Source organism: Phocoena sinus, chromosome 3 (genome assembly GCF_008692025.1).
Source record: "Phocoena sinus isolate mPhoSin1 chromosome 3, mPhoSin1.pri, whole genome shotgun sequence".
In the NCBI taxonomy this organism is placed as follows: domain Eukaryota; kingdom Metazoa; phylum Chordata; class Mammalia; order Artiodactyla; family Phocoenidae; genus Phocoena; species Phocoena sinus.
Genome location: NC_045765.1, coordinates 54,968,596 through 54,995,826, shown reverse-complemented (window position 1 = coordinate 54,995,826; position 27,231 = coordinate 54,968,596). Strand labels below are relative to the sequence as shown.

Genomic DNA, 27,231 nt, shown 5'->3' with positions numbered 1-27,231 from the left:
AAGAACTTAAGACTGACAGGGTCTTCATATTTTTTCTTAATAGTGCTTTGCCATTGCTTCAGAGAATAGCCAGCTAAGCCTGTATCTGCAGCTTGCTCGCAAGGTAGACTGGAAACAGCTTTTCCAACTGAGGTGAAAGGTGCAAGACAAATCGTTCATTCACTCATTCATTCCATGTCCCCTATATGCCAGGCCTGCCGAGTGCCCTGTGCCCGACTAGGGGCATGACATGGTGAGTGACGCTGGCATGTTCAGCATTTTTATCCAGGTAGAATCAGGAGCTAAGGGTCACCAGAATTCGTCTTGGAGAGCAAAAGGAATTCCTCAGCAAGACCTTTCCCCTGTGCAGACCTGGGAGAAGGGTAGGGAGGGTGAGGGGTTGGCAGAAGGATTCTTGGTGGTCGCCAGCTCCAGCTGCTGCCATGGTGGGGCAGATCACTGGGGCAGCTGTGAGGTTGTGCCTCATTGGGGGCAGTGCCCTCGGCCCTCCTGGGTCATCGCCCAGCAGCCTGGCAGCCTCAGGAGGTGGCCCGGCAGTACCTAAGGGAAACAGACGCCTGTTTTACCCTATTTCCCTGTCACTTGTTGGTTCTTCTAAAAGACCTCAGTTCATTGTGTAGAAGGAAAAACTGTCTATAGACTCTGCTAGCAGCCTTACATAATGCCCATGTTGCGTCCAGGTGTCTCAGCAGTTAGGGAGTCCTGCCTTTTGTCCTTCAGGTCTCTGTCTTGGGAGTAACAACGGCAGCTAACAAAAACCAAGAGTCTGCTGTATACTGGGCACTGGCCTATGTGGCTTAACTCATTAAGTCCCCAAAAACCCAATGACGGAAGAGGTGCTATTATTATTCCCATCTTACAAGTGAGGAAACTGAAGCTAGGAGAGGTTGTCACCCTTCAGAGTGGCACTGAGAGCGGACCCCAGGGGATACGACTCTACAGCCACCTCTCCTCATCTCCATGGTGTTTCTTGGCGAGCTGCTAGGAGGCTGGGGTCTGTTTGTGCTGTGATCTCAGGGGTGCTCCTGGCTGAGGACGACAGCAGGGAGGCAGGAGTGAGCCCTAGGCCAAGTGTGCCGGGCTTTCAGAGTTTGCTGAGAGCCCTTCCATTCTCCAAACTGGCAGGGCTGTAAATAAATCCACCGCTTTGGGCAGCTGAACCCCGCTCAGTGGATGGGGAGCAGTCAGCTGCCTTCCGTCCTTCCTGACGTGTTGGAGGCTCCCTGCGTACCCTCTCCATCTCCAAGGCTAATCTCACCTAGTTTCCCACCTCAGCCTTTCATAGCAAGGATTAGCCTGTCTCTTCCTGTTTCACTGGCAAGGTGGTTGGTCATGCTGTTGGAGACTTGTTTTTGGATTCAGCTTCAGTGACAAGCTGGCTAGAACTAGTAGAGTTGACCATGGAAGGAAATTGTCTTCCTGAACTCCAGCCCGGCCTGCCTAACAGTTCTAGTCACAGCCCTGCAGGCCAGACCCCTGCCTCCCCTTCTCCCCTGGGGAAGTCTCTGGCCTCATGTTTGCCAAATGGCCCATCTCAGTGGATGTGGTGGTAGCTTTCAGGACCCTTGGCGGTTGACTTTTGGGTGGCTTGCGGCCGTGTTACAGATCAGCAGGGACTGTTGGGGACTGCTTGGCGGAGCCCAGCCCCCCCCCCCCCCCCCCACAGTTCTTTCCAGATCTATAAGGATGACCTTTGGTGCTGTGAAGTGGTGAGCGGTGTGCTTCAGGGGGCAGAGGGTGGGGTGGGGGGCACTCGTTACAAATCAGGTGTGCCTTGCTTGAATCACCTGCTCACCACGCTCACTGAGAGTGGCTCTCCTGTCCCGTCCCTCCCTTAGAGCTTACCATGTACCAGGGCTCTAAACTGGGGTGCCTTCAGGTGAAAATACAGCTGTTTTTACTGTCTGCCAAATTAAGCTTGACCAGGGAGGAAGAAAACAACCTCGGGCGTTTTACATAAATGTGTCTGCTAGGACTGTTAATCAGTAACTCGGGAACCTGGTACATGCAGAAGCCAGTTGTCGTCTGTATACCTAAGATAAAGACACATTTTGTGTTCAATAAAAGCGATATGGTGGTGTTTGCCTTGTTAGAAAATGCAGCAAGACCTATTTGGATGAGGCTCCTGAGGCCGGCACTCAGCGTGAGTCAGGCTCATGTTGCCGATGGCAGAGCAGCCTGTGCCTGTCTGTGCCGGGGCACTAACTGTAAGAACCGCAGCCGCTTCCGTGGTGATCTCTGCCCATCTGGGCCCATTCCAAAGAGCCAGCTCCCCTCAAAGGAGCCTCTCCACTTTTTTCTGTAACCCGGTGCCTGAAACCAGAAAAATAATTTTCCTGTTTCTGTTTAGCATCCAGAATCATGGCAGTTGTTGTCTTATATTCAGGGGCCGCTGACAGTGGGAGTTTGAGGCTTCTATTTCCGTTCTACTCCTACCTTTTTTATCCTTGCTTTGTTTCCGTGATTCCCTGGTTCCGAGCGTCTTCCCTGCTGCTTAGCAGGGTATGAAATAACAGATCGTGCAGTTCATCACTGTCACCACCACTCCCTCCTTGGGGCAGCGGGTGTCAGGCCATGATGACTCTATCGGTCAGGAGAAGCCAGGGCTGTAGCACAGCCTGGGCCAACCTAAAATGCTGCCTGTTTCTGGGTGAGCTGCTCACTAGCCAGCGTTTCTTCAAATTTTCTTGTAAAGGAAGGAAAACAAGGACAGGGCAGTAGTAGGATTGACATTCCTCTCTCCTTAGCTCCTTCTGAAAGGCCCTGTCCTGATTCTGGATTCTAGTTTTGAACATTGGTTCCCCCGCCCCCCAGTATGGCATGTCACCATGCACTTCCTCAGATAGGTCCTTGGCTCTTCTTTCCAAGGTGTCTGTGAGCTGCCTGAGTCAGGCACCATGTCTTTCATCCCGGACTGCCCTGCAGGGTTGGCTGTGTCAGGGAAATGAGGAGTGAGCATGTGGGGTGGGAGGGAGCCTGAGCAGAGTACCCGCCACCACAGCAGCTTCTCTCTCCTCCAGCACATCCTCTGTGAGGTCTGGCTGGAGAGGTCTGGAGGGGTCTTCGGGCTGGAGGGCAGGTGGGCACCTGGCAGACAGCGGACCTCCTTTTTTTGATGGCTGTGATGGGCGTCTAGCCGTCTGGCCTCAAGGGCAGCCCGGGGGAAGGCGGGATCAATCACACCACCAACCCGGGAGAACTGGAACAGCTGCTGGGACAGAACGTCCCTGAGCCACCAGCCTATAGAGCCTTGCCTCCTGCAAAGCTCCCGTATCTCTTTCCCTGCAGGGTGTTGATATGTCTGGAATCCTCACGAATAAGCGGAGGATGAAAGAAAGTAGCGTTTACCATTTTAACCACTTTTAAGGGTACAGTCTGGTGGCATTAAGTCCATTCACGTTGTTGTGCAACCATCACCACCGTCCATCTCCACCACGCTGTTCCTCAGCCCAAACTGGAACTCCTTACCCACTAAAAATAAACCCACTCTCCAGTCCCCGGCAACCACCTTTCTACTTTCTGTCTCTGAATTTGGCAAGCTCTAGGGACCTCATGTAACAGGAGTCATACGGTATTTGTCCTTGTGGGGCTGGCTTACTTCACTTAGCAAAGTGTCTTTAAGGTTCACCCGTGTTGTAGCAAATGTCAAAATTTCTTTCTAAGGCTGAAGAATATCCCATCGTAGGTATAAACCGTGTTTTGTTTATCCTTTCATCCATCGGTGGACACTTGGGTGGCTTCCACCTTTTGGCTGTTGCGAATACGCTGCTGCGAACATGGGTGTGCGAATACCTGTTCAAGCACCTGCTTTCAGTCCTTTTGGGTACGAGTTGTAAAGCACAGAAACAGGATGTCTTTTGAAGGTCAGTTTCTGATGACTCACCCTTCTCCACTGGGGGCTGGACTCACAGGCCAAAAGGTGGCTTTGCTCACTGCCTAATTTTAGACTCCAGCATAACCACCGCTGGTCACTCATAACGTCAGGCTTCATTTTGATATCTGATAGGCTCTCACAGCATGTTAAAGTTCCAGTTTTACACATTACCTGTCACTGACTGCACCTAGCTGGCCACTTCCTTGTGATTGTGGAGGCACCCTTGTCACTCCGTGGTGGGCACTGACACTAGGCAGTGCACCTCATTACACCCGGCTTGCTTCCCAGGGGTGCAGGCTCTTGATGACTTTGCCCCTCCTAACCCAAGTCGGGCTGGTCTTTCGGTCTCGTCCCCAGACCTGGCTCCGTCCTGGGACCCGAAACCCTGAGCCCACTGACAGCTGAGGATGTTGAGGTCACTTGTCTTCTACGCGCAGCGCCTTTGGGCAGGTGTGGTGTTACCCCCCGGGTCTGCTGGTTCTTGTCATCTGTTTTCGTTTCATCCAGTTCTTACACAACGTTTAACGTTATTAGAATTATACATCATTTCTTTCCTAGGAGAGTAAAATGCTTTTCTGAAATACCTTGGCATTTGGAATTGCTGCAAGAACTGGTGTTCCCTGCACCAGCTTAGACCCAGCCCTAGGGGCCCCATCTGGGGGATGATGGGCTTTCGATGGATTCACGTGTCCTGTCATGCATGGGTCTCTCTACCTCTGGACGAGACTTCCTTTGGCCAGCGCCCGTCTGTATTTGTCAGACGGGTTAGGAAGTAGAGATGGGAGCCCAGGGAGAAGACCTGTACCCTGCACTTGAGGACCTCAGAGTCTAGTTACAGCATTTAGAAACCCTGAGGATAAACTAGCCATTTCTGAGGCAGTCCTGTTTTCTTATCATTTCCAATGCCGCAAGTAAAAAAATCATTGCTGGCCTACAAAGGGAAAGACTCCTGCTCTTACCCCCAGGCTCTGTTCTGGACCCTGTACCACCCGTACTGTACACGTAGCCTCCCCTTTTCATCTAAGGGCTTCCCTTGGGCCCATCTCTGTCTTGGTGCTGCATTCTTCTTAAGGACTGCTTGGTATTTCTAAGACTAAGGTTTTTGAATGATTGTAACGATAGTGTGATAGCAGCGGTTCAGAGTCAGAAAGATCCTTGATGGGCTGGGCCAGGTCAGGAAGGCTTCTCGGAGGAGATGCGCTGAGCCCCAGGTGGTGGGTCCTGTCCTGTCAGCGATGCAGAGGAGGAGGAAGGCGGCTGTTTCTCTTCCGCTGTTCTCGGGGCTGGCTGTTGCTTTCTCCTGCTCTGGCACGTGGCACTAGTACACGCTTAGAACTGTGCCGCCGTTTTAGTCCCCTGACGGTCGCCTTATTGGGCTTTGGTTTTAGATGCTGGAGGATGAAGGGAGGAGTTTGCCAGACAGCTGATTAGATGCTTCTCAGAGGATCTGAAAGATCTGTGTGAGGTGTGGAAGAACCTGTCACATAGTAACCCAACCTGGAGCAAGATCTCTGGCCTAAACCCTGGGAGCTAATGAATCAGGCAGCTGTTTCTGGAGCTGACCTGGAGGAGAGGCAGGTGAGCCATTTCTCTGGCAGGGAGAGAAGGAAGAGGCTGTTAAGCGTGCACAGCCGGATCTGGGAAGCAGGCAGCCATCTCTGCTCAGCTGTCACATTCTGTATGGGAAGGCTGAGGACCTGCAGGTGGTCTGGGAGGGACTGTGAAACCCACTGTGGGCTTTCCTGCCGCACAGGAAAGGCTGCCACACAGCCTTCAGGTCTTTAGCAGGTGGATGGGTTGTCACTTGGCATGGGCCTGGCAGTCAGGATGCAGGTCTGTCTCTGGTCCTTGGGTTATAGCCCTTGTGCTGTTGTCCTGTTCGTTCCCATGCTAACCGGGTCCCTCTTCTGTCCCAGGCTCAGTATATCAGCTCCCCCGTCCCCTGTTCTGGGCTCTGCCTGAGGTTTCCAGAGTCACACTTCCCAAAGACGTAACCATGTCTCCCCGACCCTGAACCTGGGCTCTGATACCATGTGGTTGGTTGAGGCCAAAGGAAAATTGACAGGGACTCTGTGTGTGTGTGTGTGTGTGTGTGTGTGTGTGTGTGTGTGTGTGTGTGCGCGCGCGCGCACGGGCAGTTGGGGTGAGAGCAGGGCCCGGAGTTGGCTGGCAGTTCTCCCTCCAGCAGTCGTCCGTCCTCCTGCTGTGGCGCCACTGGAGGTGGCCTGGCTCTCTTCATCTGCCCCCTCCCCTCATAGTGGCTTTGAGCACACCCCTCCCTTGCGATGGACCTGTTAGCCTCTGCCCAGTGAAGGGCTAGCTGACCTTGCAGGCCCTTTGCTTCCAGAACAGCCTATGACTCTGCCTCCTGGCCTCTTGTTTATTTCTGAGGCTTCTCCCCTGAGTCCGGATGAGCCCCCCACCCCTTCCCTCTTCCGGTTTAGGCCAGCTCTTTAGTCAGTCCTGGGAGGGGTCTGCCTGAGAGTCACCCATTTGAGTAACAGCAGTAACACCAGTGAGCATTTATTGAACGCTTGACAACGTGCTAGGCACTGTGCTGTCAGCATTTTGCCTGCCTGATCTTTCCATTTTCCCAGCAAGCCTGTGGGGTACAGCTTACTGCTGTTACTCCTATTGTACAGCACAGGAAGCTGAGGCTAAGAGAGGTTGCTACCTGCCCAAGGCTACGTGGCCAGTGAGTTAGATGAGCCTATATTGAAATCTAATTTGATATGGCTTATTAAAATCTCTGCTCCTAAATTCTAACTGTGGTGCCTCCCACTGGATTGGAGCAGTGTGTCTTTGGGAATTGTGACCTGGATTGGGGCAGCAGTATCAGGTAGGGAAGGGTTTCTTCCCTGCTTCTCTCCAAACCTCCCATCTCCAGACTCTGCTGACAACCCACTGCTTACCCATCCCACTGCCCCTCCTGCTGAATCTCGGGTTCCTGCGAAGAAGGGTTGTTGGAGCCTCTGGGGCCGCTTTAGCAAGGAGGAGGGAGGGCTGGGCAGATGGGGACGAGCTTGTCTGAGAACACAGCCAGTGCCCCTGCACTGGGTTGTCTTTTTGTGTGCTGTCGGGTAGGGCGCAGAGTGCAGGCTGGGTCTGTGCTAGGCGGTCTCTGCCTGCGGGAGGGATGTGCTAATATACACCTTGCCCGCTGCAGCCGTCAGCATCACTGGGGTTCAAGGCAGTTGTCTCTCTGCTCCATGAATACGGCCCTAAGTGGGCTCCTGCCTCCTCACGGCAAAGCTGTCCTCACCCTGCTTTCCACAGAGACCAGAGTTCTGCGGCCACCAAATGCAGGCCTCCATGTTTGAAGCCCAGAGGAACTTCAGCCCATAGAATGAATACTTTTCTTTGGATTATTAGTTAGCCAAGTACCAGCCTTCACACTGTGCACACGCCTGGAATTGGGTTTCCTGACTCGTGAAGGGGAGGCATTGGCCCCACTCCTTTTCAGGAGACCTTCCGGTGCTCTCGTGTGGTATGACGCTCGCTGAGCCAGGGCTGGGCTGTGCCTGCTGACAAGCAGCCTTACTCGTGGGGGCAGGTAGATCCGATCTGAGTCTTGCAAAAGCAAGGGAATTTGGCTGTGAGGTGCCCAAGGCCCTTATAGGTAGGGCTCGGTAGCGGGGTTGCTGAACGTGGCCGGATACAGGCCCATGGGATCCATGCAGCGTGACTGAACAGTCTAGGTGGCCATGGAGAAAGCACTGTAGGAAGGAGGAGCCTGGATGTCTGTGAGCAAAGGAGCGACTCGATGGGCAGGCGGGTGTAGAACAGTGGGAGTGTGCCGTGTGAGAAGCCGGGAAACTGGTGTGTCAGTGCTACCTTCTGGTTGACTCTGGACGGACCACATAGCCTTCCCTCATGCAGTTGCCTCCTCTATAAAATGGGACGACAGTGTGTTCTCTGCCTGTGAATGTGCAGGGATCTACAGACTTCAGTCCAATGATGGTGAAGAAAAGGGTGATGAGGGCTGAGTCTGGGAGCAGCAGGCTGGTGCCTTGGTGAGAAGGCATCTATCCCACGTCCCAGCACTCTGGGGTGCTGCTGGAGGGCCCCAGAGGCAGAGCAGAAATGTGGAGGGGATGCTTCCAGGACAAAGGAGTGGAGGGTGAGCCCAGTGACTGTGTTGCTGGGGTCAAGAGAAAGCCAAGGACTGGGGCAGGCGCTGCTTTCAGGAAAGGTCCGGTGCGAAGGCACTAAAGTTGCCAACAGCGCTGCCGAGGGAACAGGCTGGTAGGGCGGACAGCAGCAGCGTGGGGCTCTGCTGAGGAAGTGGGAGGAGAAAGAAAGGCATGATGCTGGCACTCACATGGGTGATGGAGAGAGGGGAGCCGAGGTGGGGGGGCGGTGAGGGACCTGAAGGTGGCCCCTGGCAGACCATGGACTCCCCAGGGGTTTGCAAAGGCTAGACTCACTGTACCTGCTCCTCGGTGCCCTCTTTCTGCAGGACCAGGCTCCAGTGGGCTTCTGACTACCTGCTCAAACCCAAAGGGGAGGAAGAGAAGAGGCTGGGGTTGGTTTGGGAAATGCCACCAGCTCGTGTCGCTGGAGAGGGAAGGAGTGGCAAGTGGGGCTGTTTGGGACCTGGCGTGGGAGTGTTTCTGGCTTATGGGGCTCAGTCTTAGGAATTGCACCAGCACAAGGACCCTCTGGTCTCCGAGCTCCTTGCAGGGAGGAGTGGTGATTTGATACAGCTGCCGCTTGCCAGGTTTGCCCAGTAGGAACCCCAGTGTGTGCCCAGGGCTGAGTCAGCAAGGCCTGAGGGGAGTCAGAACTGCATTGAAGGCAAATCTGATGGGTGAAACTGAAGGTCACAGGCCGTGAAGGGAGCGACATAACTGGGAGCACAGGTTAGGGGAGCTGGGCCAAGGGGTGTCAGTAGGTAACTGTGACATTGGGGAAGGCATCCAGGACTGAGGCCAGTGCCACCAGGGAGCCCAGATCAGTGGTTGCCAACTGCCCCCAAAGAAAGCCCCTGGAGCTAGCACTGTGGCAGAGGCTAGAAGAGGTCCGAACTCTGCTGAAACTGGACAGCCCTCCCTCCTGCCTACAGGACCCTGGCAGTGACATTGGACGAGCGGCTTTTTTTATAAATTTATTTATTTATTTATGGCTGCGTTGGGTCTTCGTTGCTGCACGCAGCCTTTCTCTAGTTGCGGCGAGCGGCGGCTACTCTTCGTTGCAGTGCGCGGGCTTCTCATTGTGGTGGCTTCTCTTGTTGTGGAGCACGGGCTCTAGGCACACGAGCTCAGTAGTTGTGGCGCACGGGCTTAGCCGCTCCGTGGCATGTGGGATCTTCCCAGACCAGGGTTCGAACCCGTGTCCCCTGCGTTGGCAGGCGGATCCTTAACCACTGAGCCACCAGGGAAGCCCAGACGAGCGGCTTTGAGTGTGGCTTTGGAACCGGACAAGCCTGGATTTGAGAAAAATATAAAATGCAAAGTAGAGTAAAAGCTCCCACCCCTCCCACACTCTGATCTATGTTTCTTGCATTCTTTCAAAAATCTGTACGTATATGTGTGTGTGTGTGTGTATCCTTTTAATTGTACAAAAATAACAATGCACTGCTATATACCTTTTATCCCTTGCTTAATTTACTGGCAACATGGAAGAACCATCTCGTTCTTTTTAATGGCCATTTAGTATTCTATTCTATGGTATGCATTAGCTTACCTAATCAGTCTCCAGGTGACAGACATCAAGGTTGTTGCTAGTTTGGGGTTATTTTGATACAGCAGCAGTCACAATGTACACATATTTTTGAACAACGGGACAATTATTTCTGTAGAAAAACCCTAGATACAGGTTTTCTGGGTCAAAGTTGTATGCATCGCCCCTCCTCACCCCCTCCCAAGGGGTTTCTACCAATTCACACTCCTGCAAACAGATTTTGAGAGTTACAAATGATAGTAACAGAGCTGTTGTGAGGATTAAATGAGATAATGTGTAAAGCTTTCAGCCAGTCCCTGCCACATCAGGCTGTAGGGCAGGCCTCACTGCAAACTGAATCACTTTGATGAGTCCAGTAAAGTGCTGGGTTGGGTTTCGTAGTCAGCTTGGGGAAGGGGAGGTGGCAGGAAACAGTGGTCTGACAGCTGCTGAGCAGATGTCACCTTCGTTCACACATCCAGGAAACTACCTGATGTGCGCCAGACACTGGAGCAGGGATGGAGCAGGGAACCAGATAGCGTGGCTCCGCCTTCACGGAGCTGACAGTCTGGAGAGAGAGGGAGACCTCGAACAGGTCTCCACAGATTGTGCTAAGTGCTTGAGCAGCACAGCACATGTCTGCTCACCGTCCCCTCTGACTGGGTCTCTCTCTCCCCGCCCCCGCCCCTCCCCTGCCCCCCAGTGTACGTGGAGCAGGAAAGGAAGATGGACGACACCGGGTGTCTGGCGGCCCTGGCCGCGTGCTGGGCTGCTCTCTGCTGCTGCTGCCTCCTGGACAACTTGGACTGAGCAGCCGAGACCCAAGTGCTCCCTGCAGGCCTGCTGTCTTCTGTTACTGGAATAAACTACTAGTGCTGCACAGTTGACTTTTTTTCTTTCTTTAAAAATTACCTAATCTACAGACTTCAAAATTTTAGCATCTATGATAGGTGTGAAATGGTATCTCACTCTTTTCACTTACCTTCCTCCTTACTAGTGACCTTGAACATAAATAGATGTTTTTGATTTGCCTTTACAAATCTTGTGAATTGCTTGTTACATATCCTTAGCCCGTTTTTTCTATTCGTTTGTCTTCTCTTACTGATTTGTAGGGAATCTTTAAATATTCCACACACTAATATTTGTCACTTTTATAGGCTTGGAAATGCCTTCTTCTTATCTGTCTCTTAACCTTTTTATAGTGTATTTTCTAGTATGAAAGTTTTATTTTCTATTTTATTATTTTTGGCTGCGTTGGGTCTTCGTTGCGTCTTCGTTGCTGCACGTGGGCTTTCTCTAGTTGTGGCGAGCAGGGTCAACTCTTCGTTGCAGTGCGCAGGCTTCTCATTGCAGTGGCTTCTCTTGTTGCGGCGCACGGGCTTCAGTAGTTGCAGCATGTGGACTCAGTAGTTGGCAGCGTGTGGGCTTCAGTAATTGCTGTGTGCGGGTTCTAGGGTGCATGGGCTCTAGAGCACAGGCTCAGTAGTTGTGGCGCACAGCCTTAGCTGCTCCATGACATGTGGGATCTTCCCGGACCAGGGATCAAACTCATGTCCCCTACATTGGCAGGTGGATCTTAACCACTGTGCTACCAGGGAAGTCCCGAAAGTTTCTAAATGTCATGTTTATCAATCTTTCCCTCATGCTTTTGTGTGTTTTAATCTTTGAAAAATCATTTTCTATCCCAAGATTGCAAAGATAAGCCTATATTTTCTTCTAAAACTTTTTCACAGTCTTTTTTTTTTTTTTTTTTTGGCTGCATTTGGTCTCCATTGCTGCACGCGGGCTTTCTCTAGTTGTGGCGAGCAGGGGCTACTCTTCATTGCAGTGCGCGGGCTTCTCATTGCGGCGGCTTCTCTTGTTGCAGAGCGCAGGCTCTAGGCTTGCGGGCTTCAGTAGTTGTGGCTCGCAGGCTCTAGAGCACACAGGCTTAGTTGCTCCGCGGCATGTGGGATCTTCCCGGACCAGGGCTCGAACCTGTGTCCCCTGCATTGGCAGGCGGATTCTTAACCACTGCGCCACCAGGGAAGCCCTTTCACATAGTCTTTAGTCCACCTAAATTTGTGTTTGATCATGGTGTAGGTTAGGGTTCTGGTTTTCTTTTTCCATTTTGATAGTTCCGGCACCATTTATTGATTAGGTCACCCTTTCCCCACTGATTTGAAATGAGATTTGTCATATAACAAGTTCCTACGTATAAATGGGCTAAAATCAGAAGTCTGGTGTGACAAGCATCTTCCCTGCCCCCAGGACATGCATACACACATACTCCTTTTTCTTTAGAATTTTCTTGGATATTCTTAGCCATTTACTCTTTTACTGTAATCTGGATTTTAGGATGAGTCTGTCAGTTTCTATGGAAAACTACCATGTTTGGCTTTAATCGGAACAGCATGTAATTTATAGAGTAATTGGGGGGAAGAGTTGATGTATTTAAGAGAGTTGTCTTCCTATCTGGAACATGGTATCCCTTCATTTTTTTGGACTTCTTTTATGTCCTTAAATAAAATCTTATAATTTCTTCACGTAGCTTTCGCATTATCCTTCGTTGGTCTTTAAAACTGGAAGTCTTCTCAGGTACCTCGCAGTCTTAATGCTATTGTAAATGGACTCTTTTAACCCAGTTTTATCACAACATTGCCTTGGGACACTTTAAACTGTGGGAGGAGCAGTTCTTCAGTCTGCCCCAAGTGTACTCCCAGGCCATCACCCTCCTACTGACACTCAGTAGATGCTGAATATCTCCAGTGTGTTAGGCGATGGACCACAGAGAACAGACCCCATCCCTGCCCCCATGGGGCTTACACTCTAGGGAGGGAACCAGACATTAAACAGTCCCACAGGTATTATTGACCTTCTGCTTTCCTATGAAAAGAAGATATGTATTGCTATGAAAACATATGAAAAGGGGACAGTCTGCACAGTCTGGGAGGGTGCTGAAAGATGAATAGCTGTTAATAGGCAAAACAATTGTAGGAAAAGCAGGTGCATAGGCCCAATGGCAGGAGAGAACATGCCTCATTTGAGAAACTAGAAGAGGAAACTGGTGTGGCAAAGAACAGTGGGGTGTTGGGAACAGATGAAGAACAGGCAGGGGCAAGACAGGGAGCTCACAGCCCCACTTAGGGATTTTGGTTTTTGTCCTGTGAGCAGTGGGAAGCCATTGACAGATTTTAAGCAAAAGGATGACATGGTCAAATTTGCATTTTTAAGAGCCCCCTTTGACTTCCATGTAGAGAATGGTTTGAGGCACAAGTTCACATGATGATGATGGAAAGACATGAACATACTTGAGAAATTTGGAAGTAAAATCACAGGACTTGTAGATGGATTGGCTATGGGGATTGAAGAAACAGGGAGTGGGGATGACTCCTGAGATTCTGACTACAACTAGTTGCCTAGTGGTGGTGTTTGTGGAGGTTGGAAACAAAGGAAAGGAGTATATTTGCTCAGGAGGAAGAAAATCATGTTGGGCTCTGAATGTGTTGGGTTAGACTGAGGTGTTGATGAGACATTCGAGTAGAGATGTCAGGTAAGCAGTTGTATATACACCTGGAGCTTGGAGGAGAGGTTGGGCTGGAGATTTAAATGTGGAAGGCACTGGTATATTGGTAGTAACTAGAACTGTGGGAGTGAATGAGATCACATCAGGTAGAAATGTGGAGGGAAAAGAGAAGGTGGCAGTGTAGGGCTGAGCTTTAAGGAAAACTGACTTGGACCTGTAGATGATGAACCTGCAAAGGAGTCAAAGATGGAAAACCAGGAGAATGGGATGTCCTGAAAGTAGAAGAATTCGTATTAAGGGAGTGATCAGTAGCATCATTGCTGGGAGGTCAGGTTAGAACTCAAAAATGTGCATTGGACTTAGCCACACTATTGTCACTGAGGGGTGGACTTCCCTCCAGTTCCTATTCTGTGAAGGACACCAACAGAGGGAAAGACAAGATTGCTAGGACCAGAATACAGGATTGGAGGAAGGCAGGCATTTGTGTAGGCGTGGAAGAGACAAGCTCAGAGTGCAAAGAACCAGCTGGGCGCCATGAAGGCTCAAAGCCTCTGCTAAACTGGAGAGAACCATGAAAAAAAACAAGTTCCAAAAGGGTCAGACACCAAGTAAGGGAGTCAGGTTATTGTCACTCAGCTTTGAGCCTGGACAGAGAAGACACTGCTCCTCAAGCAAACTGTGTCCCCTGGGGTGGCTGTTGGAGGATCCAGCATGTAGATTATCAAGCATGTGACTATCCTTGCTGGGGAGGCCCTTCTGAACAGCAGCAAGTATAGATCCGTCATGACCACCATTTCAGCCTTTCTGATAGTTTTCAGATTTTTCTAATATAAATTGTTTTATAAGAAACTCTCCATGCAACTCCAGTGTGGAATAATACTACGGACTTGCAGTTGAGGCAAGGATGGGCCATCCTCTACCTTTTTATAGAATCCCAGGGACCTGAGGAATGCATCTGAAAGCCTTAGGTCTTTCTGGATTTTCCAGTACATTTGGCTAAGGGAGATTTAGGCTGGATGGGTTTTGCCTCTGGGATACTGCCTTATAAGCAGAATTATCAGAGTGTAATTGCTGGTGTATTTTCTGAAGATCTGGGGGGTACTTTATTGCTGAGTAGTATTCCATTGTCTGGAGGTAACAGTTTATTCATTCACCTGTTGAAGGACATTTGGGTCGTTTTCACTTTTTGGTGATTATAAATTTATGTACAGGTTTTTGAACGTAAGTTTTCATTTCTCTAAGGAGTAAAATTTCTGGCTCAAATGATTGTGTATATTTAACTTTAAGAAACTGCTACTGTTTTTCAGAGTGCTTGTAGCATTATGCATCCCCATCAGCAATGAATGAGGGTTCCAGTTGTTCTGTATCCTTGTCAGCACATATTGTCACTGATTTTAATTTTAGCCATTCTGATAGGTGTGCAGTGGTATCTCCTTGTAGGTTTTTTTTTCTTGATTAAACAAGGATTGTATTTATTTTGAAATTACGTATCATACTCTAGCTGCCCTCAAATGTAATTTTCCATTATCTACATTTTAATCCTTGTAGTTTTAATTTGCATTTTTAAAATGGCTAACGATGTTGTTGTGTACGGATTCGCCCTTCTTATAATATCCTATTTGGTGAAGTCTGTTCGAGTCTTTTACCCACTTGTAAGTTGAGTTTTCTTATTGTGGAGTTTTGAGAGTCTTTATATGTTGTAGATAAAGGCCTGTGTTGGATATTATTTGCATATATTGTCTCCCAGCCTGTAGCTTGTCTTTTCATCTCCTTAACAGATTCTTCTATGGAGCAAAAGTTTTAAATTTTGATTAAGTCCAAATTATCATGCTTTTGTTGTTAGGCCTCAGAACTCTCTGCCTAATTCCAGGTCATGAAGATTCTCTTCCATGTCTTCTTCTGAAACCTTTACAGTTTTGTGTTTTACATTTAGATCTATGATCCATTTTAGGTTACTTTTTACATAAAATGTGAGGCTTAAAATGGTTGAGGTTTTTGTGTGCCAATTTTTTCAACATTTGTTTGAAAAGACTATCATTTCTCCATAGAATTGCTTTTGCATGTTTGTCAAATGTCAGTTGGCCGTGTTTATTACCGTCCTCTCTATTCCGCTCCTTTGATCTGTCAGTCCCTTCACCAATACCATAACCGTCTTGACTATTGTAGCTTTATATTAACCTTAAAATAAGGTAGTATGAGTCCTCCCACTTTATTTTTCAAAATTATTTTAGTTATTCTAGTTCTCTTGCCTTTCCATAAATTTCAGAATCAGCTTATCTACAAAAAATACTGCTGGGATTATGATTAGAAGGCCTGGTGGGTATTTAAATGGCATGACTTGCTCCCTCTTATGTGCCATAACCTCTAAAGAACCAAGGCAGCCTGCCTGCTCCTTCATTTGCTATGTTGTGATTATTCCAGCTTATGATTGATTATATTGGTGTCTTTTTAAGTTTGGCGGTAGGTAATGAGGTATGTCTACATCGAATTGGGCAGGAACAGCCATGAAAAGATGACCAGTATGTTGAGGGGCTTGTGGGCCAGGTCATGCTCTAGGGCAGGTCAGCCACCATCATTCACAACCTTGGTCTCCATCTGTCTCCCTCCTGAGCAGGTAGAGCAAGACTTGCCAGTCATTAGAGGAATCTCCCTGCCTCGGGCTCTTTACACCTCTGCCACAGGGTCATAGAACTGTCCTGTATTGGGCATGATCCGATTGTTTCTCTAGATTTTCCTTAATTTCTTCTGCCTGGCATAACAGCCTCGCTCATATTTATTTCTCAAACAAACAGCCACATTAGAAGTATATTCATGATATGTCATGAGATAATGAACTGCTTCCTCCTTTCTGCTGTAGTAATACTACCCATGACATCAGGGCTTCCTATGCTCATCTGTTTGACCTTCCCCAGCTCACACCCATTGTTCCTGTGGTCTGAGGCAATGGCACAGGCAGACTTGGAGAGGAAAAGCGGGTGCTGAGGGAGCGCTGCACACATCCTCACCCTGTGTCCTCCCATCATTGTTCTTCAGGCCCCTCCCCAGTCTCTTGGCTGACTTAAGGATAAAAGAAAAGCTGCTTTCTATTCTCCAAACTAACACTGGCTGTTCTGTCTCTTCGCCTCAGGGTATATGAGATTACTTGCTGAAGTCTTCTGTCACCCTAGCCAACCATTTGAGTTTCCCTTTTGGTCACTTACTTTTTCTCATCAGCGGAAGCAGCAGTTCTTGGTTATCTCCTCAGATTTACCAAAAAAAAAAAAAAACCCTAGAATTATCTAAGTTTTCCATTGTATAAGCTCATCTGGATAGAGCACCCCACCCCCAAGCTGCTGGGCCCTCGTGTCAGCCTGTGGCATTTCTGTGGATGTGCCAGCCCTGCCCGCTCCTGGGCCTGGGCCGCTCCCTGTGGCTGTGTGGTCAAGACCAAGCTCTGTGCGTGCTGCTGGGCCAGCAAACAAGTTGTAGAGGCTGAACTGAAATGCCTGGCACCTCTTAGGTCTTTAGCTCTATGAACATTAACAGTCGAATGTCTATCAAATTATGAAAGATAACGTTTGAAATGTACTATATGATCTCATCCCATGGTGAAACTTGGCTGTTTGTAAATTGAGATATTTTTTGTCCCTTTTTTTTTTTTTTGCGGTACGCGGGCCTCTCACTGTTGTGGCCTCTCCCGTTGCGGAGCACAGGCTCTGGACGCACAGACTCAGCGGCCATGGCTCACGGGCCCAGCCGCTCCGCAGCATGTGGGATCTTCCCGGACCGGGTCACGAACCCGTGTTCCCTGCATCGGCAGGCGGACTCTCAACCACTGCACCATCAGGGAAGCCCTGTCCCATCTTAATAATGATATTCACCTTTGTCCTCATCCCATTTTCCCATGTCATCTAAGGCAGTAGCTTCCAAGACTTTCCTTCCTATGGAGGAGGATGCAGGGGCCCTAGGAAGTCAAGTGACTTAACCCGAAGTCACCCAGCTATGGCAGAAGAGAGCCAGGACCTCTCAGCTCTGGTCTGCAGGCCCTGGTCTTGACCTCTTCTGTCAGTACAGGGTAAAAAAACAAGCCTTTATTTTTTCTGTTATGTAAGTGGGGTGAGTGAGTTCCAATCTCCTGCTTGTAGAACAGCATGGCCTTTACTGGAAAGTACCGAGCACTGCTGGATCTCCAGCCACACACACCCAAACTGGCAACTTCCAGCATCGCATTGAGTTCCGCGTGACGAAGAGGCGGCACTCATGCGGTCACACACCCTGTTCAAGCTCCTCAGCAACCTTCTTGCCTTCTGTGGCATCTCCATTTGGGAGGTGGGAGGAGTATGGTCCTTTCACTTTAATGTTTTGTGACGGTGGGCAGAAAACGCTATCAGCTCCTTTACCCCATTTCTGCACATTTCCTAGACTAAAAAACAGATTGGAGGGAACTGTTTCTCGAAAGACACTCTCTTATCCCCAGAGAATTTAGTCCTTTTCCTGAAATTCAATGAACAAGGCCACCCGTCCTGCTGGAATTTTCGAGGTTTTGAGTTGTGAACTGATCACATTTGACTGGCTTTAAGGTGTAAGGAGAAACACCGTACTCTTCAGTTTTAAGTCTTTTTAATGTGTACATCCCTTGTTGACTGTTCTCTTTCATATTATGTTCTTCTACTGGCCTTGGTGTCTGCGTTGTCTTAATGCTAGCCAGACTCATCACGTCCAAGCAAATGCTCACGTGTGTATGTATGAGGGTTTCTTTACTCCCTTTACCTAAGAAAATGGGATGTTTCCAAATATTTCACCCTATTCTCTTGAGGCGCCTCAACAGCTAAAGTTGTTTGTATTCCGCCTTCCTAGCCCCCAATACACACACAGCCCCTTGCTTCTCCCCTGGGTTGTCTCCTTTCCCATTTCTGAGCAGCTGTGCTTCATGTGGACTGCCAGTTCCTCTGCTTTTGTCACCCTGTGATGATTTGGTGCCACACATATGAATACCAATCCGAATATGGATTGGTTGGAGGAACCCCTCCCCGCACACAGACTCAGAATAAGAAAACAGATTTCTGGTGATTTGTTTTCTGTAGGATGTCATCACATTGTGGTTCCCATTAAGTCCTCCCTCCTTCACTCCATGGCAGGCCCTGGGCCAAGCACTTTACATTATGTTTTTGTCACAAAACATAGGCTCTTAGGCACTGCTTCCTCCCACCACTTCACAAGTGTGAAGGCTGGGGCATGGGAAAGCTGACCGTCACTTGGGCAGTGCCCCTCCAGAGCCCATGTACATAGCTCTTGTCCTTAGATAATAAAGCAATTCAAGTGGTGGGGTGCCCAAGGAAAGTCTGAAGTAGATTTCTTGAGGGGGACGTTCCAGCTACACCCCACCCCCAGGAGGTGCCTTGTTCTGGGCCAACACACCCACCGAGTGGTTGCCAGGAGGGACCCTGAAATTCACTCCATCTCCCAGTTGACTGCTGGACCAGGTCCATTCTGCCCTCCCTTTCGGACACACTTTGGAGTAGTAGGGTGAGGGCTAGGGTGAGGGCTGGATCTTGCTCTCCCACAAAGACAGTGGATTTCAAGGGAGAACCAGGCAACAGAGGCGAGGCCTTTCACCTGTCCACACACGTTTCAGGTCACTTGCAGCCAGGCTGCTGATTTAAAGTGAGCCTAATCTTTTTTTTTTTAACATCTTTATTGGAGTATAATTGCTTTGCAATGGTGTGTTAGTTTCTGCTGTATAACAAAGTGAATCAGCTATACCTATACTTATATGCCCATATCCCCTCCCTCTTGCATCTCCCTCCCTATCCCATCCCTCTAGGTGGTCACATGGAGCTGATTTCCCCGTGCTATGCGGCTGCTTCCCACTAGCTATCTGTTTTACATTTGGTAGTGTACCAAATGTAAAGGCTCTCTCACTTTGTCCCCTTACCCTTCCCCCTCCCCGTGTCCTCAAGTCTACTCTCTATGTCTGCGTCTTTATTCCTGTCCTGCCCCTAGGTTCTTCAGAACCGTCTTTTTTTTTTAGATTCCATATATATGTGTGTTAGCCTACAGTATTTGGTTTTTTTTTAGATTCCATATATATATGTTAGCCTATGGTATTTGTTTTTCTCTTTCTGACTTACTAGTGAGCCTAATCTTGATGTGCAGAGAGCACTGGGCCAGGAGGCAAGAGGGCTGGGTGATAGGCCAGGACATACCTTTAATTCACTATGCGACCTCAGTTACCACCTCCCGTCTTTGGACTCAGCACTCTTTTTTTTTTTTTTGCGGTACGCGGGCCTCTCACTGTTGTGGCCTCTCCCGTTGCGGAGCACAGGCTCTGGACGCACAGGCTCAGCGGCCATGGCTCACGGGCCCAGCCGCTCCGCGGCATGTGGGATCTTCCCGGACCGGGGCACGAACCCGTGTCCCCTGCATTGGCAGGCGGACTCTCAACCACTGCACCACCAGGGAAGCCCCAGCATTCTTTTCTTACCAAAATATGACTGGCCACATGATCTCCAAGGCAGTTTCATTCGCAGTTCTAGCATCTAGGATGTTCTCAGTTGTCCCAGCATCTACAACCACCTCTGTCCCAGTGGCCCCAGCAGGTCTAGCCCAAGGATAGGGCCACAGGAGGTGGTGGCAGTCCAGTCATACTTACCAGACTGGTATGACATGTCCAAATGCACTTAACCATTTTTGTTGTTTATGAAACAATTTTACTATCAGGTCTACTGTTCATAAAACTGATTGGGTTGGAGAGGGTTAAGGTACAAGCTGGCCTGTGACTGAGCCTGGGAAGAAAGAGGCTTGGGCCCACTCTCCGGAGGAGGTGGTAGTGAGGGCAGTGAGGCCGAGGTGGCCTGGGGAAGGTCCAGAACTGAGCAGGCAAAGGCAGCTGCTGTCGCAGAGCCTGGGCCAAGGCTGTGCCAGTGCTGCCAGCCCCGTATCCCTCCTCTACCTGTGGAGGAACAGGAAAGTGGAAGATATTCCTCACCTCTCCTGCTCTTAACCTCTAGACTCCAGTGAAAACTACACGCCCTTGATTGCTTCTACTATTCCCGGCCAACCTTCACCCCCTCACCGTCCCCCCTCTGTATATTTACCTGGTGCTCATGGCCTTCAGAGCAAGTAGCACTGCCTTTAGGGCACCTTTTCTCACCAGTGCAACCCCCTTGTTCTTGAGTAATAAATGACCCCACTGCATGTGCACACCCAAGGAAAGCTGAAGTGCATTCTCAGCGAGCTGTGTGTTCTCCTCTGCCCCTGCATGGAAGGGGCAGGAACCATCCTATGGCTTTCCTGAGATTTTACTTATTCCTAAGATGTGGAAAGATCTTTCCCTCTCTTCTACCTCTGGTCTGAGCAGTAGAGGGCTGTTCGGCAGCCTCTGATATCTCCTGGAAGGCTGGCCATCTGTTGGTTTGGATGCTGGTTTAGAAGATGGGGTGACTACAGGCCTCCTGCCTCTGGCAAAGCTGTCAATCTCCACTGGGGGCACTTCGGGGAGGTGCTCTGGCTGTGGTGGTCTTAGTAGAGAAGCAGCTTGGGTGCCCATCACTGGTCTTGGTCACAAGAGGCCAAGGTGTAGCTTCCTTAATTAGCTCCCGGAGCAAGAAGGTCCCAGACGTCAGAACTCTCTGGGAAGCCCGTCTTTTTGTTTGTTTCTCCTTACTAGCTCTCTGGGTTGGGACTGTGCACAGATGCAGAGACAAGTAAGAATGGCCTAATAAGGCTCAATTACCACTTCAAAGCCCTTGATTAATCATTTAAAATGTCTGAGCTGAGCAAGAAAAGGTTTCAGATTCCAGGATGGGGCTGACTGAGGAACTGGAGCCTTTAGCAGAGTAAGCCTCTGCTCACATTTCTGCCCAGGTCCCTGTGTGGTCTGGAGCCCCACTTGCCCACTGCCTGCCCAGAACCAGTAGCCCATGTGAATGGCCCCCCTGGGGTTGTACAATATGGTTGTCCTAGAATTTGGGACTGCTGGTTGGTGTGGCTGGTGGCCCTGGAGAAGACCCCAGGGCTTGGTGGGCAGTTGGGCACAAGGGGATGCATGCTTCTAAGCATCTTGCATCTGTCCTCTCTGCTTCCAGCAGAGAGGCAAGAAGGCAGATGGGGAGCCTCTTCCAGAATCTGCTCAGCTTCCCACAGGTTCTGCACCCAAGACCTCCCTGGGTCTTTATGACCTAGTCTGGGCATCTGAGTCACATCTATATGCTCATACACCTCTCCCTGCACATTCCCCCAATGCCCTTCACCACCACCACCACCTTTGCACTTGCATTCACATGGCAAAGCTCTGAATACCTGGCCCTCTGCAGGCCCCACCCCTGGGCTGGGGCTGAGAACATTGAAGGTTGGTACCAAAGGGCTGTGTGAGGCAAGAAAGACAAGCTGGTGAAGGACCCCTGGACCTGATCTCCAACTCAACCAGTTTTCTGGAAATGGAGAGTCCCTTGCCTGGGACCAGGGCACAGGATCCCGGCACTGGTTGAATAGGGTTGTCTTGGCTCCTGAGACACTAGATAGGAAATGGGATGGTTAGCCTTTTGGCTGATATGTGTGTGAGCCAATCTGTAAAGCCCTTGCCTGCGTCAGAAGGAGCTGGAGCCCAGCCTGTCCCCAGGCTGGCCACAAGGGGGCACTTAATCCCTAAGTAGGCACTCAACGTGAGTAGCCTCTGCAGACACCAGACCCTCCGCTCCCCACTGGGAACTGACTACTCCACCCATTGCACTTTTGATCCCTCTCGATTTCTTTCCTCCTTTAAAAGAAAAAAAAATTTTTTTATTTTGGAGTAATTCTAGATTACAGAAAAGTCAGATAGTACCGTTTCTGTTGTTGATCCAGCTTCCCTTAATGATTAACATCTTACATAACCATGGTCCTGCCCAGCTTGCCAGTATAGGCCAGTTGCCAGGAAGGCCCACGTGGCCTGGGTGTGGAAACACCTGTATTAGAATCATCGCTGCCCCAGCTCCTGCTGGGTAACCAGTACCACCAGAAAAGCTGTGGTATACACAGTCCCCTGGCTTCAAGTACCCAGGGAGGCTGTCATGGCCCAGGACTCATGCACTCAGGTGCATCCTAACGGCTCAGCCAGGGCAGTATGGGAGCTCTCAGGCAGATTCACCTACTGGGTGGCAGGGATGGGGACAGGTGGCAGATTAGCAAGAAGCCCCAGGGTGGGGTGGTGTCCTGGGGCAGACTAGGCCTGCAGCTCAGTGCAGCAGGCACCCTCTAAAGGTGCAGTACCTCAGACTCTGCAGGTAAGCAGGGCATCTAGGCAGGTACAGTTGTAAAATATGGAATTTCTGGGTCCCACAGCGCATGCTGTGAGGAACTGTGAGGCCTTCCTCAGAGCTTTCTCCTGGGCCAGTCATCCCTGCTTTTAGTGATGGAAAGAAAAGCAAAGAAAACACAAGTCACTCCTACCTCCGCACCTACCCTCCCACACACGCACTCTTCCACCCCCATCTTCTCAACAGTCTGGAAGCATAGGTTCTGTCCTCAGCTAATGCAAGGGAAAAAGTCATAAGGGATTTGGAAGACTCGGTGCTCCAGCAAATAAGTGACTCGGGTTTCTAAGGTATGTACAGCACTAACTACCCCTGTCAAGGTTGATGCAGCCCTCTGGCTTAAAGTCCTCTGTTCTGTAGCCAGACTCATTATTTCTAACCTCTGTAAGCATTGTCTGGGAGTAATCAGCTCAGTCTCTACTGCCCCAGGTTGTGGAGTATGGCAGGTGAAATAAGCCCTGGCAAGGACAAACTTGACTAATGGAGAAAGGTGATAAGAGGAAGGAAGACCTGAGGTTCAGTGGTTTTGAGAGGAAGAAGGGCTGGGAGCAGGGGAAGCAGTGAGGAGACAGGTGTCCCACAGGGTTGTGAAGATCAAATGGTGCTGAAAGGCCCTCAGCACAGGTCCAGGCACATCGTGAGCACCTCTGTAAACGCCAGTTTAAGAGAGACTGCAGGACCTGGCACATAGCAACCCAGCCTCGGGCTGGGTCTCAGGCCTGGGCTAAACAGGCTGTTTCCAGAGCTGGCAGAGGAGGGGGACTTTATGTCCCAGGGGCAGCAGAGTGGCAAGGAGAATACAGCAAGAGATTATTCAAGGGGGTCCACAGCCAACTGTGTTCTCAGTTTCCCTGTCCAACACTACCCATGCATGATCATGGGAGGCTGGGAACTTGGGCAGGTGGCACCCGACACCCTGCTGTGATGATCCCAGAGTTTGGAGTGCCCAAGTGGGTGGGGTGGGCTCCGGCTGGAGTGAGAGAGGACTGTCCTGGAGCCCGTTCACCCCTGTGCTCCTGGTCCCTATGATACCCAGTTGGGGCCTGAATTCACATCCTGCCTCTGGCTGGTCCTGTGCTGAACAAGAGACTTACCTCCCTTAAGTCTTGATCCTTACCTGTGAAATGGGAATGATGGTATCTCAAAGTTACTCTTAAGACTAAATCAGGTAATGTGCCTTGGGTTGTCACCTCCTCTTTGACTAGGCTTGCCTGGTGGTGGGTCTTGTCTCCCAGACCCTGAACAACTTTGTCTGTGTTGAGAGGGGCCAAATGAAAACAGGCTGAGATTAGACCTGTGCCGTGAGAGAAGGGAAAGGGATGTCTCTGTGGAGGGCGGCTGATACAACAGAACCTGGACAAGCTCACACTAAACCCAGCGTGTTCTAGCTACTTACTATACCAGGCTCTAGAGAAAAGAGTTGCCAAGAGAGGAGGTATAAAAATAGATACACAAAAATAGAACTAAAAGATGCCAAAGGACTGGTTTAATTTATAAGATTCATGTATTCATGAACTTTCAAAAAGTTTAAGATCCTTACTGCTTATTACTGAGTTTGATGATGGTTGTTTTGAGATTTTCTTAAAAGTGCCTGCAGATCCTTTGAGGCCAAGGTCAACTATCAGACATTCTAATGGGAAGCGAGGCTGACGTGAGCCACAGCTCACGAGTAAAGGGTGGTTGGGGGTCCTTCTTGATCTGGGGATTTGTTTGGCACTCAGATCTCTTAATACAGCGCTTAGCCCTGACAGGGCTCAGATTTCCTACTCCATTCTGAGGAAATGCAAGAGTACCAGGCTCCAGCCATAGCCTCCCACTTGCCTAGGTTTTCATCCTGCCTACCATTGCTTTGTGCAAAAGTTTAGAGGCTGGAGCACATACTGCATTGGCCAGGTATGAAAACCAAGATTCTTGGTTAATCTTTTAAAGCCTAAAGCCCCCTTTTTAGGAGATTTTACTTACTCTCTTGCTCTTGGGAGATGGCTTAGATGTATCTAAAGAAATGCCCCCAGTTCCCCTGTAGGATTCGGGACAGAGTGCTACCTGGTTTATAAACCAAGTAGGGTTAGCCAACTCCGGCCAGAGAGCAATGGACATTTCTTACTTAACTGGCTGCCTTGGTGAGGCCACTGGTTAGGTTCCCTAGTGCTTGCCCTCCTGCAGGGATGAATGTCCTTAGGAGGAGGAGGGAAAGTAGTTGAGCCACCCTTCCTCCATTCACCCAAGACTGCGTAAGTGGAAAGGCTGCACAAAGTCTGCTCAGTGGCTTTGAGCTGCTGTATGTAGCTCTCCCTTGGTCTGGGAGGTGTTGGCCCTGTAGAGCATGGGGTTTGTGCCCGTTCATTTTCATCCTCTCTCCCCTTCCCCATCCAGTGTATGTGGTGGAAGACCAGAGAAGGGATGACCTGGGCCCATCTACCTGCCTCACAGCCTGCTGGACTGCCCTCTGTTGCTGCTGTCTCTGGGATATGCTCACCTGACGACCCTGGCTCTCCTGTCCTTCCAGCTCTGCCGCCACCGCCAACAAGTGTGCCTGCCCCCATCTCTTCTGATTGCTGAAATCAATGACTAGCTCTGCACAGACACTTCTACCTTCAACGCAGTGGGATTCTAGATTAGCAGGGGTTGCTGCTGTTTAATTCAGTGACTTGATCTTTTTAATGTTCAAATCCATTTCTTATTGGTCTTTCACAAATGTGCTAAATGACTTTCATTTTTTTGGCCAAAGGCTTAGTGACAAAATATATATTTATAATTTAAAAATTATACATTCAAGGTAGTGGCATGATATAACATACCACTGAATGATTTCTCTGCTAACACCCTGTATGTTTCAATAAATTTGTCTAAACTTCAACTGTCTCAGTTATTCCAGATACAATCTAAATCCTGGGTTTCTCAGCCACTGTCCAGTATATGATGAGGAGCCGATCTACCTTTTCATCCTGGCTGCTACTAGGAAGGCAGGGTCCAAGGCCAGGTGTCCTTCAGCTAGGTCAAGGAGTCCTCACTGAGCTAGCATCCTCTCTCTCCCTAGTCCCACTGAGATATGGACTCACCAAGGAGCCACACTGGCTTTTACCCAGAGCATAAGAAAGGGCATCTTGGTAACTGTGGCTGCCCCAGGGCCTGCTCTGGAAGGAGAAGCCACAGTTGGGGCTCAGGTCGAGACCTGAGGCTTTCTCTTCCTGCTGTCCCCTCCCAGACCCCAACCCCTGTCCACCGACACACAAAGAAGAGAGCTGTCATAATACAAACTAGTCAGCCACACCATCCATCTCAGTTTTGGCCGCAGGGTGGCGCTGAGCCACCATAGCAGCAAGTCTAATTTTCCTCCTTCAGCTGGCCATCCCTGAGAGGCAGTTGACAGCTCCTTGCCTAACCTCCTCGTCTGCCCACTTTCCCTCTGAATCAGCCAGGTGCTGATAAATAACTACCAGCTCTCTTTAAAAACAAACAAAAAGCCAAGATTTTGTAGCATCACCTGATTTCTGTGGAGTAAATGGTGGGTCCCACCATAGCGGATTTCAAGCTACCAACGTGATATACTGAACATGGAGTTGGGAAGACAAGGGCAGCAGTGCACTGCTATGCAGTATTTCCACCATCCAGATACGATAGACTGCTCACCTCAAAAACACAGATAATGGCTAAATTTAGTAAAGTAATTTGGAAGGGGTAAGTTCTAAATACTTATTAACCTTATTTTTAATATAATGGTAAATTTACAAACTTAATTTTTAATAATGGCTACTGTTTATAACAACTGGCTTGCAACAAAATTCCTGAAAATTAAATAATTGGCTCTCCCGAGCCAGCGCCAGCACACCACTGCCCCCATGCCTCCAGGAGGCCTCAGGATTGTAATGTCCACCCTATGAACTGACCAAAGGGAGACCGTCTTGGAGTGCTGCTGGTTTATTACCAGATTTTCTTTTACAGTGTTTGGGAGGAAGTGGGAAAGGAATCTTTAGGCAGACTGCCACTGAGGCACCTGTTGTGTCCACTTACATTCATTCAGCTGTGCCCTGCTCTCCTTTTCCTTATCTGCATACTACATGGAGGCTTTGAAGTTGAGGGGTTTACCTAAAGGAACAGAAAAAAGAAGGCAAGGCTTCAATGCAGAAGAAGGAGGCCCACAGCCCTGGAGAACAGGGAGGAACTGAGGTGGAGATAGCCTCTGCCTCTCTGATCCTCTGTTCTCATCCATCAGCTCAAGAAAAGCAGACTTAGCAGAGTGGGACAGATGTCTTTTATTGGTCTGACCAGTGTGACTAGTCGTAGGCCCAGGAAGAGCTCTCCTATCTGTCCCAGCTCCCATCTTCCCTCTCCTGGGGGTTCATGACTCACCCCCAGGGAAGAAGGGTGGCAGGCAGAGCCAGGATAAAAAATACAGGGATGGGATCTGAAAGGGGCTCCAGGTGATGCATAAAACATAGGGTTACCAGACCATCCAGATAAAATGTCCATCAGGCAGAGCAGAAGCAGTTTCCCTATACAGGCCCCTGGCCAGGAATGGCAGGGGTCAGGAGGAAGAGCTTCCCTAGAGGCTTCCTACTGTGCCCTTCGTGCCATCAGCATCTCCCGGATATTGTCCTCAGCTTCCTTCACACTCCGCTCCAGGTAGGATTTTTTCTGCTGCAATATGAGAAGGAAATAAATGTTAGGACCAGGGGGAATGTGCCAAGTTGGTAGATGCAGCTTCTATGCCCAATGGTTATGGCTTCTCTGTGACCAGTGACTTCCAGGAGCCTATTGTCTATTGGGAGCCAAGTATACACACCTGCCCAGAGTGTTCCCCCAGCCCGACCCCTGGGCACAGGGAGGGGGTTGCTCAGTACAGGAAGCAGGAGTGCTCTCTGGATGGCAATAGCACTCTTCCCCCAGAAGGAAGTAGACTCTAAAAACAGGCGTCTTGG

At 49.7% G+C, this 27,231-nt stretch overlaps 1 protein-coding gene and 1 long non-coding RNA gene across 2 annotated transcripts in view; one reads left to right on the top strand and one right to left on the bottom strand.

Moving 5' to 3' along the window:
* The window catches only part of LOC116751540, a 65,956-nt gene extending 40,787 nt beyond the window's left edge, over positions 1-25,169 (top strand). Inside the window, exon 3 of the long non-coding RNA XR_004349293.1 lies at positions 24,686-25,169. This is a non-coding gene — a long non-coding RNA (uncharacterized LOC116751540). The remainder of the gene's footprint in view (positions 1-24,685) is intronic.
* Positions 25,170-26,546: 1,377 nt separating this feature from the next.
* The window catches only part of PFDN1 (prefoldin subunit 1), a 61,498-nt gene continuing 60,813 nt past the window's right edge, over positions 26,547-27,231 (bottom strand). Inside the window, exon 4 of the mRNA XM_032627574.1 lies at positions 26,547-26,950. Coding sequence (XP_032483465.1) covers positions 26,867-26,950 — 84 coding nt within the window. The 3' untranslated portion in view covers positions 26,547-26,866. The remainder of the gene's footprint in view (positions 26,951-27,231) is intronic.